The sequence below is a fragment of the Zeus faber genome (genome assembly GCF_960531495.2).
Source record: "Zeus faber genome assembly, chromosome: 4".
Lineage (NCBI taxonomy): Eukaryota > Metazoa > Chordata > Actinopteri > Zeiformes > Zeidae > Zeus > Zeus faber.
Window position 1 is genome coordinate 23,163,547 of NC_137191.1, and position 19,273 is coordinate 23,182,819.

Consider the following 19,273-nt stretch of genomic DNA (forward strand, 5'->3'; position numbering starts at 1 on the left):
CCAGACAGAAGGCGAAAGCAAGTGTACCTGTGTAGGCGTACTGCACCAGCACCCATAAGGCATCCGGGTCCACCCCCTCCATCTTCACCTCATCCTGCTTTGCCTCCCGCACATCACTAGTGAACATGGCCGCAAAGTAATCCGACACTGAAGACAGGACCAGTCTGTGAGGGGACACAACGTACAAACAGTAGATACATTGGACATCCGGAAAGGGTCAGGGTTCAGGTATAACAAATAGGAACCTCCCCCCATTGGATGGACCGACACAAGGCAGAAGCTCACCTACGACACAACACTGCTACCATCAGTCCATTGGAAATGGTTCCACTGTGGTTGGTTCCACATTTCCAACCAACACTGGTTCCAGCTCGCCATTCACACACACAAACACACCCCATGTTTCCAGGACACAAGAACAACAATCACAGACATTGACAAAGGCTATTTAGGCACTCTCCCAAGTACCAACTCATCTGTATGCTGCACGCCCGATATTTAAGCAAATTATAGATATAACGAAATCTGTCACGACACTACTTTGACTAAGGCTGTTGAGCTAGACTGGGGTCATTTTCAAGTGTGTGCTTGATTTGCATTTTATGTGTCTTATTTGTATTGTATGTAGGCATCCTGTTGGTATTAATAACTGTCTGTATTCAGATAAACCGACCAGAAGCAACCCTAGGCTACCGTCAAGCCTGCGGTCAGCTCTGCCAGTAAAAAGTAATGCAAGACAAGGTTTGGCTGGACTGCTCTGTCAAACTATATTATGCTATACGAACTAAGAACACCAAGTCAACCCAAGCTCAACTCAGTGCAGTCAAACAAAAGCATCCCCAAACATGGTCTAATCTACGATTTATTGGCAGGAATCTAATAAACTAGACTACATTGTGTTCAAGCAGAACACGGCGTTAGTCTGTGTCGAGCTCAATGGCCTGCGATGGCGGGCTGCCGCGCTTTAGAAGACAGCTCCCCCCTTTGTGGCCTCCTTGGAAAGAAGAAACATGGAAGAGGCAGAGTTGGAAAAAAAGGAGGAGAAAAAAAGGGGGCCAATGGGTGGATCTGGTCAGAGAAGCATACGAGGGCGGGGAGAGAGCGTGAGTGTTGGCTTACACTGCCAGCACACGGTGCTGTAACTGATTAAAGAGCGGAGAGGAGAGACCAGAGGAGAAAGAGAACAATACACACGACAGAACGAGGCGAGTTAGCAATAGTAGAGAGAGAACAGGTACCACCTTCGGCCCATTCACACAAAGACAATGTAAATGGTGGAGTGAGGTGACGAGGATTAGAAAAAATGGAGAGAGAGAGAGAGAGAGAGAGAGAGAGAGAGAGAGAGAGAGAGAGAGAGAGAGAGAAAGAAAGAGTGTGAGAGAGAGAAAGTAACAAAGAGTGAAAACAGGAAACGAAGGAGGAGCATAGGGATAAAAAGAGTCAAAGGAGCTTATTATAACTAGGAAAGGCTTTGTTCGGGTTCTGTAGAACAAAGCCACCACACACACACGCACACACACACGCACACACAACTCTTCAAAAAAGGATTTGACTCCAAACTATCGTACTACTTGACTATTGAAAAGAGGGGACATTTTTCAATTTGCATGTGTCTATCAAGACAGTGACAGAGCTTATGGATGAGAGTGGGAGAGAGAGTGAGAGAGAGAGAGAGAGAGATAGAGGGAGAGAGAGAGAGCGACAGAGAGGGAGGAAGTGGAAGAAAAGGAAGGGCTTAATGTAAGGTCAATGAAAAATTTAGAGCCGAGCAAGGCGGAGAGAGCGAGGGAGGGACAGTATGAAGGACGGGGAAACAGATGAGCGAGAGAAGGGCTTAAATCTTGAGGTTGCCAGTGTAAAAGCCTGTTAATTAATTCCCCCGCCGCATCGATCCCTCATGCCCGTCCTTTGACCATGAAGCATGCGTGTGCACGTGGATCCACACCCTCTGAATCATGTCACATGCACCCACGCATGCGCACACGCACGTACACACACACACACACACACACACACACACACACACACACACACACACACACACACACACACTAAAAAAGGAAGAATAATAACAACAAGCAGATCTTCGACTCAACGTTCACTTCTCTTCACTTTTCCGTCCTGCATCATTCGAGCCAAGGTTCGGTTCTGTACCATGACTGCGTGAAAACAACTGATGATAAAGATGAACGCTCACATTTGATGGTGATTGTTTAGCCGTATAAACTTCATTATGTGTGTGTGCGTGTGTTATTTATGCATTTGTATAGATCTCATTACCGAGGGTGCTGCCAGGACCTGGAACAATTGGCTGAAGCAGAGACTGGGTGTGTGTATGTGTGTCGATGTGTGTTTGATCGATGTCAGAATAAAAGGATAGTCAGCAGGAAGTTATTCGGCACATATTCCAGTCAGGTATCTCTTCTTTTTGACCTGCACACACACACTGTTCCATTCTGTATTTTTTCCTGAGGGGCCAGAAGGGCTCTCTCCCCTGGCTCTGCGACACAGGCTATTTGAAGCTCAGCACAGGTTGTTTACACACACACACACACACACACACACACACACACACACACACACACACACACACACACACACACACACACACACACACACACACACACACACACACACACACACACACACACACCTAGAGGCAGAGACATGGCATGCAGAGATTGCACAACGGTGTGAGATGTTTCGCTGTAATGGAACGAGTCGCGAGACGAGCAGGAACCACAGGGAGGAGAGGAGAGGAACACAGCAGGAAAAGAGGGCGGGGCCTCCACGACGAGAGCTGGAGCTTGTTTGTGTGTGGAAGGAGAGAGAGCGAGAGAGAGAGGGGACGAGAGAGGAGGAATGCTGATCTTTCATTTCCATCTAAACAGAACAGAGTTTTGCTCAGATCGCACAAAACTCCACAAGAAAATCTGCGACTATGACCAAGTAGCCTATTCAGCATTTGCATGTGCCTCTGTGTGTGTGTGTGAGTGTGTGTGTGTGTGTGTGTGTGTGTGTGTGTGTGTGTGTGTGTGTGTGTGTGTGTGTGTGTGTGTGTGTGTGTGTGTTTGTGTGTGTGTGGAAAAGGCTTTGTTTGTGCTGGGTCGTTTTGTTCTCTCTATCCTGGACATGCCAAAAATCAATCCCACACAAAAACAACTGCCTTTAAAGGAGTCTGTGCATGCCTCCCCCATCAAACACACACACACACACACACACACACACACACACACACACACACACACACAAGAGTGTCTTTCTTTCCTTTCACAGCCCTTCTTGTTTTTCATCCCTAGTCCGTGTTTGTCACCATCTGTGCCTGAAGGACTAAATCAAGAAGTAGAGGACGAGGAGTGGGAGGAGAAGGGGTTTTGTTCCGTGGGTGGAGGGCTGCACTCCTGCTGCAGATGGCCCCACGCTGCTGCACCAGTGGCCACATGCCCAAAGAGGCACAGTGACAGAGTGGGGTCCATGAGTGTGTTTGTGTGTGTGTGTGTGTTTGTTATACTATACTTGTGAGGAACAGTCTCCCTTCCTTTGGTTAAGAAGTGCACCAGGAACGTCCTCACTTACCAGATGTATATTTACTCGGACGTCACTGTGTGTGTGTTCATTTCCTGGAGTGCCTCCTGTGTGTATGCATCATCACCAGCAAAGTTTTTTTTGTGCTTATGGCTCTCAAATCTTTCCGTCAGTGTGTGCCAACATGTGTGGGTGCAGATGTTGGTGTAAATGTGTCAGAATGTGTCTGATTGTCCATATGTTTGTGTGTGTGTGTGTGTGTGTTTCACCAACGGGGTGTGTTTATTTTAGTGCCTTTATGGGCTTGTTATATATGTGGTGGTGTTTATGTGCGTATTCCCATGTGTTTGTGAATGTTTCAGTGTAAGGGGGTTTTAAGATTTTACGGATGTTCGTGTGCTTTGGTGTTCGATTCATCAGGTAAATGATCACAATCACCATTGCGAGTTATAAGGAAAGGGTTGCACGGTCAATGGTCATCATTAAAATCTCGAAGGAAGCTGCATATCTCTGTTTTCATATATGAGCCCTTGTTATTAAAATTGCCTAGAAACCTCACCTACTTTGATAAAATAATGACTCCAGACCAGATTTCCAGTTAGCTGGTTAGATGCTTTATTGGACTTCTCTACGGGAAAGCTGTGGCCACTCATTCCTCTGGTTGACTTGAGATATTAAATTGCTGATATTTTTAAGGACTTGATTGTTGTTTTGTGTCTTTTGTGTCACTGTAAGTTTTGACTTTAACGTGTCATTGAATTGCACAAGTTTGTCATTTTAAAGATGTAATTTGTTACAAAATACAGTAGGTCATTCTTGCAAAATAGAGATACTGATCTAAATGTGGCTATCTGATGAAATAAATCAAATTATTACTATTCTAATACTCTCATGGATCACTCATACTATGCAAATTTTCTGTTTTCTGTGTGTGGATGTGTGTGTATGCAGTCTATCTGCATGCTCCCACCTGTGTGCAGGAATCCTCCTCTCTCCCGCAACCAGGGTGACGTCACACAGCTGTCGGGATCTCAGGTAGCCCTCCATATTGCGGAATGTGACGTCTGCATGGGAAAGGGCCGTGAACATGCACTCCTCGGGACAGACACATGGCTCCATGGACACGCATGAGGAGAGCGTGACGCTGCTGTTGGAGGTCCTGGGCACGCACGCACACAGGCACACACACACACACACACACACACACACACACACACACACACACACACACACACACACACACACACACACACACACACACACACACACACACACACACACACACACACACACACACACACACACACACAAAATGATAAGTGCACACAAAAGGAGGCGGATCAATTTGAGTGCGTGAAGCAAAAACGTATCATTCTGAAACAAATGAATGAATGAATGAAAACGACGACACCCCTCAATCCTTGTGCCTTTTTCCTCTATTCCTGTTTGTTTAAAAGTCTCCCTGAAGACCACACGTATACACAAACACACACTTCACTACCATTCACTCCCCAAATTTTAACCAGCGTTATTGTGTGTTGCCAGAAGCAGACAAAAGCCCTTGAATGGTCCAATTACCAGGAGTAAATGGCCAGATAAATTTAGCCCACTTAAAAGAGAGACTGTGAATTAAATAGCTTTGGGAGCCTAGCCATAGGACATGCAGTAATTTACTGTGCTCCCCAATTGCTCCCAGTTTCCTTATATCTATAGCAGCACAGGAACAAGCAAGCAGAATTTTGAGCCAAAATGGCTTTGATATTCTCTAGTCAATAGTGGAAGCATTGAAGCCGACGGCTGTTATGTCTTATTATTTTAGTTTGGGCTGATGAGAGTGTGCGTGTGCACATCAGTATTCACATTCATGTGTGCTCCTCTCAGATAAGCCCTCAGACTGTACATGGCTTCCCTGTGACTCATCAGCTATCATGGAGCCCAAACTGTCATTTGGTTTTAGAGCTGGAGCTATACTCCATTTTTTATTAAACAACAGGGGGCATGACTAGCCCTTACGCGCAGACAGCACAAGACAGACACCAGGCCTGATATAAGAGAGCGAGAGAGAGAGAGAGAGAGAGAGAGAGAGAGAGAGAGCGAGAGCAAGAGAGAGCGAGGGAGACAGAGAGAGAGAGAGAGAGAGAGAGAGAGAGAGAGAGAGAGAGAGAGAGAGGAGAGAGAGAGAGAGAGAGAGAGAGAGAGAGAGAGAGAGAGAGCATGTGAGAGCATGTGAGATACAGCTGAATAAAACACATTCAAATTCTGTTGTAAAAACAACGAGCAGAATTAATTAAGGATGACAGAATGTGTGTGTGCCCATCTGGCCATGTTTGGCCCCCACCTTTTTATACGGTCACGTTTCTAACTTCTATGTGAACGCTCACACGGAACCTATTGTGCACTTGCCAGTCCTGAGACGGTGGCCCACTCTTCAGGGTTCTTCCAAAAGGCTTTTTCCACCTTTTTCTAATAAGGTTTTCCTCATTGGCGCCTTTGTCCAGCTGAAGATTTACAGCGAGGGGGTGGCGTTCTAATTCTCCTCGGTTCAATGTAGGCCCTGTGAAGCCCTTTGAGACGCTGACTGTGATTGAGGGCTGTATAAATAAACTTGACCTGACTTGGCGTTTTCCAGTCAGAAAACAACTTTTCCACACAACACAGTTAACACAGACACACACAGACAGACAAACACACACACACACACGCACACAAAAATATCTGGTGTGTGTATGCTTGTAAACAGGAAGTTGAATCAAAATCTAAATATGTTGGGAGTGTTAAGTCAAATGGGAAACAACTTGGAGTAATCAACACACCATTGCTCTTTTGCCCAGAATTCTTCTCCTCCTCCAACATGATTCACTTTTTGGCGTTTGTCTTGATTTACCTTGCATCCCTTGCATCGCTGCATATGCCTCTGCATATGAGTGTACTGTATACATACTGTATATGTATGCACATATGTGTGTATGTACAGTATGTGTATCTATGTGTGTGTGTGTGCTAGAATGTATGTCTGTGTGTATGTATGTGTTTGTGAATCTGAGTGAATGTGTGTGTGTGTGTGTGTGTGTGTGTGTGTGTGTGTGTGTGTGTGTGTGTGTGTGTGTGTGTGTGTGTGTGTGTGTGTGTGTGTGTGTGTGTGTGTCATCGAGTGGTGTGTCTAAATGGTGCCAAAGGAGGTGGCTTTGAAGTCTGCCTTCCAGTCCCTTAATTGAGCCTGGCAGCCACTTAACATGGACCGCGTGTGTGTATGTGTGTGTGTGTGTGTGTGTGTGTGTGTGTGTGTGTGTAAGTGTGTGTGTGTGTGTGTGTGTGCACACGCACGCTTTTCAGCGAATGTCCTTGCCCAATGCAGAGTTTTAGACTTCTGTCTGCATTCGAGTGATTTGCCACACCGCCTTGCACACATTTGTAGGCTTCAGCATATACACACACACGTACATACACATTTTGTATGTACACCTCCGCATCCCCTCATTATATAATAAAACAGCATCTAACGTCATTAGGCAGTACAATAAGCTGTTCTTATGTAGCAGGTGCAGATGAATCACAGCGTGCTTCATTGCATCTACTTGCATCCATGTTCCCTGCTCAAATGTTACACTGTCAGTGACACACTAACAATAGTCCTGTGTTTAGCCCCTATTAGCAGAGAATAAACAGAGATCAGTTGAAAAGGAGGAGCGCAAGCAGGGACCAACAAGATACAGAGAGGGAATTCCACATGGGTTTAAGAGGAAAGTATAAGAAGGAGGGTGAGAGGAGCTACATTAGCCTTCAGCCACTCGGGGATTCCGACAGCGTCTCATCCCATGATGCCATTTGGAATTCTGCCACCCGTGCTCCAGGAATATCATCCATAGTAGCCCATAAAGGGAGGAGTGTAATAGATCAATGGACTACAGGTACACACACACACACACACACACACACACACACACACACACACACACACACACACACATACATACCATGGAACATACGTGTGTGTGCTGCACTGTACACAGCAAGAATTAATCACAATGTTGGTATGGCAACCTGACTGCGTGCAAGGACAAGGCGAGATTGGATGCCACAAGGGAGAATGGCATTCACACAGAGGCATTGAAGCAGGTGAAGACACACACACACACACACACACACACACACACACACACACACACACACACACACCTTTTTCTATTTTGTCTGGCACTTTGTTTGGTGTGTGTGTGTCTGCGCGTGCGTGCATGTGCGCGTGAGTGTTCGCATCTCCGTGTGCGTGCGCCCTTGTAGGTTTCTATTAAATGGAAAGTAATTTTCGGAAAGGCTCCAAGGCTCCTGTCATTGTTGCGATATGAGGTCAAGTCTTGCATATCAAAATCTGCATTTCCACAGCTGTTCACAGCTCTCCCACACACAACACACACACGTGCAGGCGCACACGTGCGCACACACACACACACACACTCACACACACACACACACACACACACACACACACACACACACACACACACACACACACACACACACACACACACACACACACACACACACACACACAGAATGTAGGCTATCAGATAAAGTGGAATAACCAAATAATTAATCAATAAATAAGTCTGTCTTTGCTCCCACTGAATGTTTGCTGGTATGTTGTGCTTGTGCGTGTGTGTGCATGCGTGTTCTTGTCAATGTGTGTATCCCATGAATGATTTATACCTTCTGATATGTCTTGGGAGCACAAACCGTAACACCACACTTTCAGCTCCATCATTAGACCAGAATGCACTAAACTCTCTCTCTCTCGCTCTCTGCCTCTCCCTCCATTATATCATATTTATTGTCATATCATGAGCTAATGAATGTGGAACATAAATCTAGTTGTTTCTTGTACAGAAAGGAAAAAAGGAGGAAAAGGAGCCATGAAGCTGTGTTTTGTTGTCTCCATGGTGACTATTAATTAAATGCCTTTGATGGTACCAAAGCTTGAATGCCACTCAATATACAGAAAATATACAAACCAACAAACACACACACTATCAAACAGATGCATGCAGTACATACACAACCTGGTAACAACTACGGTGTGTTTAAACATACCCAACGAGTTCACCCCTCAGCACCACACGGCTAATAAGACTTAATAGCCTATTGGTTGCGTGTGTATGGGCATGCCTGTGTCCATACATGTGTGTTTTCCAAACCACTGCGGTTAGTGATGGGTCATTACGGTCTGAAAGGAGGAGTGAAGGAACACAAGTTCTCCCAGAGGTACTCAGCCATCATTATCGTCCAATTTTGCCTGTTTTTCCATCTGACTGTCCATCTCCGCCTGCCAGTCTATTGGCAATGAGTAGGCCATCCACAAACATATTCTTCCGTAACAACGTTTCTCCTCCTTTTTTCAATGGTATTTTTCTATTAAATAAAAATAACTCACTTTCCCTAATTACGCTCTCACATTAATTTAACAAAACTAAAAAGTTGGAGTGTCTTTCGGTGTGTGTTGGTTGGGAGTAACACTTCCTGGATCAATAAAATTACGTAAATGAGTATTTCACCCATCACGACCTTGATAAGAAAAATTTGTGGTTGATGATGACATCAATGCATCAAAGAATGATAAGACAGAGTGAAAGAAATGATAGAAAGAATCCAGACAATTTCCTTGTAATCAACCGCAGTCTACTTCTGTTTTTAATCACCATTTTCGTCACCACCGAGCTGAGGAAAATGGGCAGGTTTTCTTATCACTTTTATGCATTTAATTTAGAAATTCTGCAGAAATGTCAATACCACGGTATAATTATAAACCAGAACTCAGTCAGGAAACAATAGTGATTCTGAACGTTTTTCATATAAGGACCTTCATTTGATATGCATGAGGTCACTGACAGCATTTGATCAGATTTTCTCTGGAATGTCTCTAGATCTAGTCCAAACCTCCATTCATGTCTATACCATAGTTATGGATATTCCAGTGAAAGTATGATCAAAACAGTTATTATTATTATTATAATACGTTATCTACATAATTGTGATGACGTCTTGTAATTAAATGGAAATAATGGTGACGTTTAACTACTAATCATTTTGCAGGGAAACCCCCTGGAACCTGTTGAATAAAATAATATCTTAAGTAGACTACAAATGAGAACAATTAAATGTATATGTGCAAAATTCAAAAGCTTCAACCCATATTGCGCTGACAACTGATCAGCAAAAGCCCCTCCGTCCAGATGTTCTCTCCACCTGAATTTCCCCCAGCGGATTAATAAAGTGTTATCTCATCGCACACCGAAGTAAATTCGGCATTGGGTCAACTTCAAAAATCGCTTACATTTTTCAAATCTATATTTCTTAGGTATTCTCAACTTGAGTTTGAGAAATTAGGTTGAGAAAAAAACAATAGGACAGTAGGGTCAACAAATTAAAGATTTTTTTGAAGTTGATCCAATGACTCCAAACCAGTTTTGTTTTTTTCCATCCTATCCTATCTTTACCTGCAGGAGCTGGAATCGGTGTCTACTGGGTTATTATTGTCCTCGGTGCCGGCGGGCCCTGCAGCCGCCTCCTCCGCCCCGTGAGGAGAGAGCGGGGGCTCCGGCATCACCCGGGGCAGCACCGAGCAATCGGCGGCAGGAGACTCCACGCTCGCCGCCGGGCGGGAGTGAGAGTTGGACGGGGGCGCGATCCAAGCCAGAGCCGAGGAGGAGCTCCGGCACTCGGGCTGGCTGAGGGACCGAGGACACGAACTTCCAGGGGCTCCAGCGGCTTTACGGAGATCTATAAACTTTCTGCTGCTGCTGTTGCACAGATTGGACCCGGCGCTTCCGCTGGCCACCAGCCCGCCGCCGCGACTCCCCGTGCCGGAATGATGCACCGGGTTGCCGGGTTCGGCGCTACCGCTGCAGCCGCTCGCCGAAGCTCCGTCTCCGGCGGAGTCGCCTCCTACTCCTCCTCCTCTTTCGAGAGGCGGGGAGTGCGGCGTGGGGACCGCGGGGTGACCGAACCACCTCCATCGGATCCTGAGAATCTGCTTCACGTCGAACTCCTTCCTGGAGGAAGAGCTCGACATCACCGGGGTTCGAGACGTGAGGAATGGCGCGGGGGGTTGCGTGGGGGTGAGTGTAAAGATATGAGCGTCTCCCTCGGCAGCCGAGCGACTGATAAGTCAGGAACAGAGGGAGTAAAGTGGTGTAAATGGGGGAGAGAGGGGAGAGATGGAGAAGGTCTGCTTCATCGTCCCTCCCTCTCAGGCGCTCTGATATATGGGGAGCAACCACAGAGAGGGAGAGGGGGAGAGAGAGACTCTCCAAGAAGATCTACTGTATGTTATCCTTACCTCTTCATATTGATATTTTTAAGTGCAGTGTTTACACATTTCTGTTAGTTTTTCATCAGTTATTGTGCTCATATTCATCACTTTTTGTTTTCCACTGGCTTTGGCAATGTAAGCATGCGTTTCTCATGTCAATAAAAGCCCTTTGAATTGAAATTGAGGGAGAAAGAGGGAGAGAGCGGCTGGAATAATAGAGCTCTCTGGTGCCAAATGCTTTCAAGCATAAACCTACTCCGAATAAACACATTTTCCACTATGACGATTGAAAGATCGGTTTTCCCCATTCACACTGCCAAATAACGATTACTGTATCACAAATATTGTCTTGCTTTGTAATATACACCACTACGGTTAATCCATTATACTGAAAAAAAAAAACGCAACCTCCAGTCAATCAATATGACGATCGATAATCATAATAACAAACAAAAGTCAAAATGGTACCTCACTGTGAGGTATTTTTATGACAGAATGAGAGAGAGATATTGTGTGTGTGTGTGGGTGTGTGTGTGTGTGTGCACACCCCAGACATTAAATCAAAGACTGGAGTAAATGGAATGAATGTGCTGTCTCTCTCCACGGTAGCCTAATACCTCTCTGTGTGTTTTTCTCAGTCTGCATTACTCACTCTCTCTCCTTTCTAAGGAGCGTGTCAGAGAATTACACTGTATTTTGAGGGGAAATAAGCCAAGACAAGATAGATGACAGCCCTAAATGTGTGGATAGGTAGTTTGAACAGGTATAGAATGCGGTGAAACGCCTTCACTGAACCACTGACGGGAACCTGAGCGAGTATCCTTGAAATGGAAGTGGGAAGCATTCCACCTAAACCGCACATCTCGTCTCTTACACACACGCACACAGGCACACACGCACACACACACACACACACACACGCGCACACACACACACACACACACACACACACACACACACACACACACACACACACACCCCTTGGTGGACCCTGTCCTCATTCTCCTTGCCCACTTTTCTCTCTGGGGGAGGGGGGCTTCATTTCCCACAATGCCATTGGTCATACTCACCTGATTTCTACTATTCTTTCACTCCACTGTCTCACTCCCTTCCCTTCATCTGCAATGCAGCATCATTCCCAGACAGTGATGATCGGTCAGGAGGAGAGTCCCAGAGTCCTTGGCTCAGCCACACAGAACCCCCTGCTCGCCCCTCCCAGAGTAACCTGGAACATCTGTGGGATTCCACAATCACACGGGCGTGACACGGTGCGTTCTGGATGAAGGCCCGCTGATGGGAAGAGAGGGATGCTTTTGAAGGACGGGGGGGGGTTCACCTCAGCTGAAATCAATAAGTCAAAGCATCGAGGTCAGTTGGCGAATTACACAGAAACGATACCTTTTACTTACAAGTCAGGCCTATCAACCTTGCACCCGGAACCAAGAACTTGTGCCCAGCCCCCCAGCCCCAGCCCCGGCCCCCAAACCTAGAATAACTGACCGAAGCGGGTGGAAGACAATCGGCCTTGTTTCAATATGGGGTGTATCTTGCTAGATTCCGGGAAGCGAGAGGGATAATATGGAGTTTTCAGGTTTCACTGATGAATGTGTCTGGGACCACCCTGCTGCTCTAAGTCGAGCGGCGATCAATAGCGCAGAGTCAATACGCATACAGACACAGACACATACTGTGCACACACAAACACATGCCCGCACCCGGACAGGCCTCTGCTGCAGAGAGAAGGAAATCCAGTGATAGGACAAGCAACGGAAAAAAGACGAGTTCAAAACACGACCGACTGCTGAGCAAAAAAACATTACTACACAACTACAAGCACTATATACTACTAGTATAATAGTATACTAGTAGTATACTGTATAATAGTATATAATACTTTAGTACATTCATTTTCTCGCAACAGGCTCCAAGCTGATTCAGCTAACACTAGCCTGACTAACCTGGGCCAAGAGTTCCACACTCCGGATTTCCCAAACTGTATTAAGAAAACCAAACATATCAGCACAAATCTGTGCTGGTTAGCGTTATCTTTATGAAACTCTAATTATCAACTTGAATTACTATTGCATAAGGATTTAGGCGATGCTTCTGTAAACTGATCTGTAATAAATTAATTGTTGAACTTAAGATAAAACTGTCCACTGACAAGCTTTAGTGGACTCATAGCCATGGAGAAATTGTGTATCATATGGTGATAAAGGCATGAACCGAACCTTTTATATCCAGGATTTTAGTTTAGTCCATTCCATTCACAATGCCCACTAAGAAGATTTAAACATTTTGCTGATTGATGAGGACATTTTATGACATCATATGTGGGGACATTTACTCTGAACTTTTATCAGATGCCATCTCCATTTACCTAGAAGAAGCCTCACTAATACCAGGAACAAAATGAGTCTCCAGAGCGAACACAATGTAGATATGCAATGGAAACTTTTCATGACTAATCAGACCAAAAAAGCAATACAATTTAATATCCAATCACAAATTATAAGAATTGCAGAATCTCAACTTGCAATCCAATTACCATGCAAGAATTGCAATAATATCTAATCAGGAGGTCTGCCAATTCCCATTCCTACTCCAATTACTTTCCTAATACTCAATACGAGTTGCACCTCAGGACACAACCTTGACGGCAGGTACAAGCTTTGATGGAGCCCACCCTGTATGTTAACATCCCGAGTACACTCAGCCTCAGCACTGCGACGGGAGAATAAATTTCTCAGTCAGCTCACAGGCTGTAAAAATTTAGGAGTCCCAGTTTTTGAAGAGTTATCTATAAAATTTCATAATCCGACGACCTGAACAACCCACCCCGCCCCCACCTCCCCCACCCCAGAAGGTGTGCAGAGAATCAAATTTTCTCCTCCATAGAGTAAAGTACACGCCTCGATGAAAAAGCCAATACCCAGAGAGGGAAGTATTACATTTCTGCTACGCTTAGTGGTGTCCTATCGCAGGGGGGAGGCTGGGAATGGGGCTGTGAAGACAGATGAAACAGGGGGCTGATTGGCTTTTCCACTCTGGTCTCCTTTGGACGGATCTAATCATTGGTCACTTGGCAAGAACCTCCTCGAGCTGCCTGCTGTTACTGGTCCCTTGGCTGTGATACTTCAAGGACATAATTCAAAAAGCACAGCTTTACAACCGTAGACTGCTGAGGGAACAGACACACGCGCACGCGTTCACACACGCGCACACACGCGCACACACACACACACACACACACACACACACACACACACACACACACACACACACACACACACACACACACACACACACACACACACACACACACACACACACACACACACAAACTAAAGCTTTACATAATCACATTTACTCACAAAGTATTTCATCCATGGGCATCCATGCGGATACAAAAAAAACTCTTGCAAAAATAATATTCATATCTTTTTCTCTCACACACGTTGTCATGCGCAAAAATTTACATGTGGACAGGCATACACACATAGGCATAATGGCGCAGCAAGGGCCCATTCGCACACACTACACTTTTTAATCTGTGATATATCAGCATTCACACCTGCATGCCCCCACGCACGAGCGCGCACAAACATGCATGAGCGCAAAAATGAAACCGCACAATCCCGTCCCACTTTACACATTATAAGCATCCCATTTGTGAAACAGGCACAAGAATAGGACAGCACACAATCCCATCTATAATCCCATCTACTCAATAACTCTAAGGCCCTCCCACATGGGCTTTCACACATCCACACACAGTTGCACAGACACACACACACACACACACACACACACACACTAAAACACGATAAGTGTCAATGTGCAGACTCAAATGAAATCAGGTAGCTGCCATCTGGGAGGAGGTGGAAAGTGAAACGTTATTTGTACGGTCTCGGCACGTTGATCAGTCTGTCTCTTGTTTATGGCTGCTGCTTCTCTGCCAAGGTCCCTCTCCTCCCTCGCTCTCCATGCTCCCTCTAACCTATATCCATATTTCCCCTCATATTATCTTCATCTCCTTCCCCTCTCATCCTCTCCCTCTGAACTATCCTTGTTTTATACTCTCTACAATCACATTCTTTTGCCCCCCTTCCTTCAGCCACAATGCACCCATTTTCTAATCCCCTCGATCCCTCCCTTCCTCACTATACTCACTTTCCCCCCACATTCTCCCATCATACCCCCCCGTTCCTACCTCAATTTCCTGCTCCAATCCCTGCCATTATGCTACAGTACACAAGGAGAATGTGTGTGTGTATATACATGCCTACAAGAGACCGGATGAACAGGATGAGAGAGAGAGAGAGAGAGAGAGAGAGAGAGAGAGAGGGGGTCCATAAGTGTTTGTGTGGACCGACATAATTATTATGATTGAACCTATGTGTGTGTGTGTGTGTGTTACATTAGTGGTGGTTATTACACACACACACACACACACACACACACACACACACACACACACACACACACACAATGGCCATGCAAACACATACTGTGTTTGCATGGCCTGTACTGCACTAGTAGACTTATGAACAAACACACGGTCCAACTGTGATTCTAGTCACAAGTTGTAGGTAGCTCACCTAAGAGTCAGCACACACACAGACACACACACACAACGCCCGGTGCATGTTTCTGATGTAATCAACGAGGGTCTTGGCCAGCACAGCAGCAATAGGCTCGACCGTCCTTGAAAGACCGAGCAGCCTTAGACCAGCCAAGCAAATAATTACCTCTCCACCTCTGATGCGCCTGCCTCTCTCCTTTCTCCAATGAAAGACGGACGGCGTGAGTGTGCGTGCGTGTGTTTATATGCTCGCAACTAGAGTGTGTGCTCTGCAATTACAATGTGCTATACTTTTTTGGGATTCAATACCATCAAACAGCTGGTTTCCCACCATCAAGAGGACGTCCAGAGTTCATTGACACATGAGTGAGTATGTGGGTGTGAGTCTAATGTGAATGAACCCAAAACTCCGTCCCTCCATCTCGTCAATAAACAAACCACACACATCAAGGACATCATCCTCAGAGCTTTGTATGTGTGTGTGCGTGTGTGTGTGTGTGTGTGTGTGTGTGTGTGTGTGTGTGTGTGTGGTGAGTAATTGTGCAGATATTAATACAGTCCGGATGGAAAAAAAACAAAAAAAAAAACAGTTCCTAAAATACATTTTCTGATGAAGACAGACAGACAGACCTATAGATACAGCATAACAGAAAAAAAGGCAATAAAATTTGTAATAAAAATTGAAAAAAGAAAAAAATGGCAATATAGACCAGGTAGCATGTGTTTTAGCTCCAGAGAAACAACCTTATCCCCATCTCCTCAAATTTCACCATTATTAGGAATGATTAGGGATTAAGCAAGAATGTATAAAAAAAAAAAAACCCTACGACCACCTTTTACCTCCCCATTCTTCTCACACTCTTCCTTTCCTCACATTATGGTCTTTCTCCATTTCCAGCTAAGGTCTTTCATGACGACTTTTTTGTTCTGATGACATTTGAGCTTCACGAGGCAGTTCACACCGGAGTGAGGAAGAGGAGAGCTGGGCCGGATAAAAGGTCAAGATTCAGATTTAGGACTTCTTTAGGGGAAGGTACGAGGATTCTCCTATGGCACGCTCCACCACAGGCGGCGGACACCACATTAGCCTCCATAATGTTTCCTTCAAACTCTTGTTATGATTAATGTCCTTCCTCCCTTTCAGAAATTATTTACTAATCTTGCTCAACCGTTTACCGCTCGCTGTCTTGCTCTCCCGTTTCCAACACCACTCATTACTCGTTCAAGGACGCAGTGGAGAGAAACCCAAATTAAATTCAGCCAATATTTTCTACTAATAACTACTACTAATAATAACTACTATGTATGGACATTTCCACAGCATGAGGTAGGGATTACTCACTGTTCTTTTTTCTGTAAAGGACAGTGCCTTCCCCTCTTTCCACAGACATTTTAAGTTTAAGGCCTGGCTCAAATGGTGACTCATTAAATATAACTGTACAACTGAAACTACTGCGATTATTAAAATTGGCTCAATTAATCAACATAATAAGCTGATAGTAACAACCATTGGATATGTTTAAGGTCTGAGATGATTTATAAAACTCCAAACCACTCTGGCAAATCAGGCACTGGATGCTGGGTAAAACTGAAATCCCCAACTCTTGGGCTGGCCACAGCCCTGTCACATGCCTCTGACCTGCGTAATTTTGTGTGTTGGTGTAGTGGAAAGTTCTGATGAGGAACAGAAGAAAGAGCAGGAGATTTAGACATAGCAAGGACAGAGAAAGAGCAATGGAGCGAGGGAGAGGGAGAGAGGGAGGATGGCGTTCTGAGGGAAAAACTACCGAAAGAGATCAAAACACCCAAACTGGCCCCAATTACGTGTCTGCCTTGCGCGTGCGCACACGCACGCACACGCACGCACACGCACACGCACACACACACACACACACACACACACACACACACACACACACACACACAGTCTGATCTCATAATGTTGCAAAGATTTTCCACCCTGGTCGCTCTGAACTAAAAACTGTGACACACTTTCACAACCATGTTTTATTTAACACTGATGGAGTTGGATAACAAGATGTTGATGAGAGAGGGAATCATGCATATGAGCACGCACACATGTACGATTTCTTATAGTTCCACTGTAAGTAACTCCCTTCTGTCTGGAAACACACACACAGACGGACAGCAACATGCACAAATCCTACCGAAAAAATACACCCTAAAATTACACCCTACCAACGCAATACACACACAACCACATACATTGTACACACATTGTACTGGTATCAAAGTGAGGCTTGAGTAAATACACATGGTTAGTGAGTTCCTGATGCACTTCTAAACCAAATAAATAATAAATTCGGAAACATAATATATACAGTATATACTGTAAATACTGTATGCACAACAAACCAAACAACACTGTAAAACCAGACTGCTGAGTGTATAGCGTGCGTGCGTGTGCGCGCACACATGCAAGCACACACACACACACACACACACACACACACACACACACACACACACACACACACACACACACACACACACACACACACACACACACACACACACACACACACACACACACACACACACACACACAGTGTTAGGTACTATTCTACTATGGTTGTCAAATTGATTTGGTTACTGATAAGATATTGATTAAATGGCATTTTATTTTTAACATATTATTTCTTGATACATTGAAAACCGAATCAACCAACATACACATGGTTTTATAGATGGTAAAATAAGCAACTACAAATTAATCTAGAAATGCAACAGAAGAAAAATAATATATACAAGACCAGACCTGCCAACCTTGGGTAAATAATTTGAGTACCACAATAGCATAACATTGAGTCTCTGTGGCGTTAGTAACTGCAGCAAAATGACTCCATCAGTTATTCACACCGTAGCCGTCTCGTAAAGAGGCTAATCACATTGTATGTGGACTACTACTACAGCGAACTTCATACAGTATACAAATTCATATCATAAGGATATACTCCTTGAAATGCATCATCTCGTGAAGTTAACCCAACATGTTCACTTATGGCAATTTTCGAGGCGGATTCCGATTAGAAAAAAACTGACCTGCCAATTCAGATTTTGCCCTATTTAGATTTTCATTCAGTTGTATCTTATTGTTGTTCTTCTTTCGGCTGCTCCTGTTAGGGGTATGTTCATAATAAAACAGTGACTATTAAATAATTTTTACACTGTCGTCTGATCATTTTGAGCTTGTATCTGTAATCGTAGAATTCAGCTAATTTGGTCTCATTAGGTATATCGACTGGACATCAATGACAAATACATCAAGTGAACTGATCACGCTCATGTGATAGGACAGCTGCACATACTGCTGCGATTTTCAGTTACCATTACAGTGACATTGCTGATTTTGACACTGTGTGTTTAGAATTGTTCATTACATTTACATTTAGTCATTTAGCAGAAGCTTTTATCCAAAGCGACTTACAAGGGAGAATAACATTCAAGCTACATTGCAACAGAAACATTAGTGTAACAATAACCAAATACATCAGAGACTTGAACTTGATGCAAGCGGCTACAGGTAACCAGTGGAGCTCAATAAGCAGTGGAGTAACGTGTGCCCTCTTTGGGTGGTTGAGCACCAGTCGCACCGCCGCATTCTGTATCATCTGCAGTGGCTTCACAGTAGTCGCAGTAGTTGAAGCGGGAAATCACCAAGGTTTGTACCAGCAGTTGAGTGGCATATTGGGTCAGGTACGGCCTGACTTTTCGGATGTTGAATAGTGCGAAGCGGCACGACCGAGAGACGGCGGCATTATTCAATATGGAACAATAATAGAACATGAAACTGTCCCTGAGTTCAGATAAAATAGGATATGGGACTGCCACCAAGTTTC

General features: G+C 44.7%; 2 protein-coding genes across 2 annotated transcripts in view; both read right to left on the reverse strand.

Moving 5' to 3' along the window:
• LOC307229705 (kelch-like protein 5) overlaps nt 1-12,002 on the reverse strand; it is a 27,662-nt gene extending 15,660 nt beyond the window's left edge. Inside the window, exons 1-3 of the mRNA XM_079999752.1 lie at nt 11,899-12,002; nt 4,496-4,684; nt 28-164 (exon numbers count right to left, since the gene is read on the reverse strand). Of these exons, the coding sequence (XP_079855878.1) occupies nt 28-164; nt 4,496-4,644 (286 nt within the window). The 5' untranslated portion in view covers nt 4,645-4,684; nt 11,899-12,002. The remainder of the gene's footprint in view (nt 1-27; nt 165-4,495; nt 4,685-11,898) is intronic.
• LOC307229496 (uncharacterized protein) lies at nt 10,010-10,588 on the reverse strand (the record flags this gene model as incomplete). Its single annotated transcript, XM_079999494.1, has 1 exon — nt 10,010-10,588. The coding sequence occupies one exon, from the start codon at nt 10,586-10,588 to the stop codon at nt 10,010-10,012; it is 579 nt and encodes a 192-aa protein (XP_079855620.1).
• Nucleotides 12,003-19,273: the final 7,271 nt, after the last annotated feature.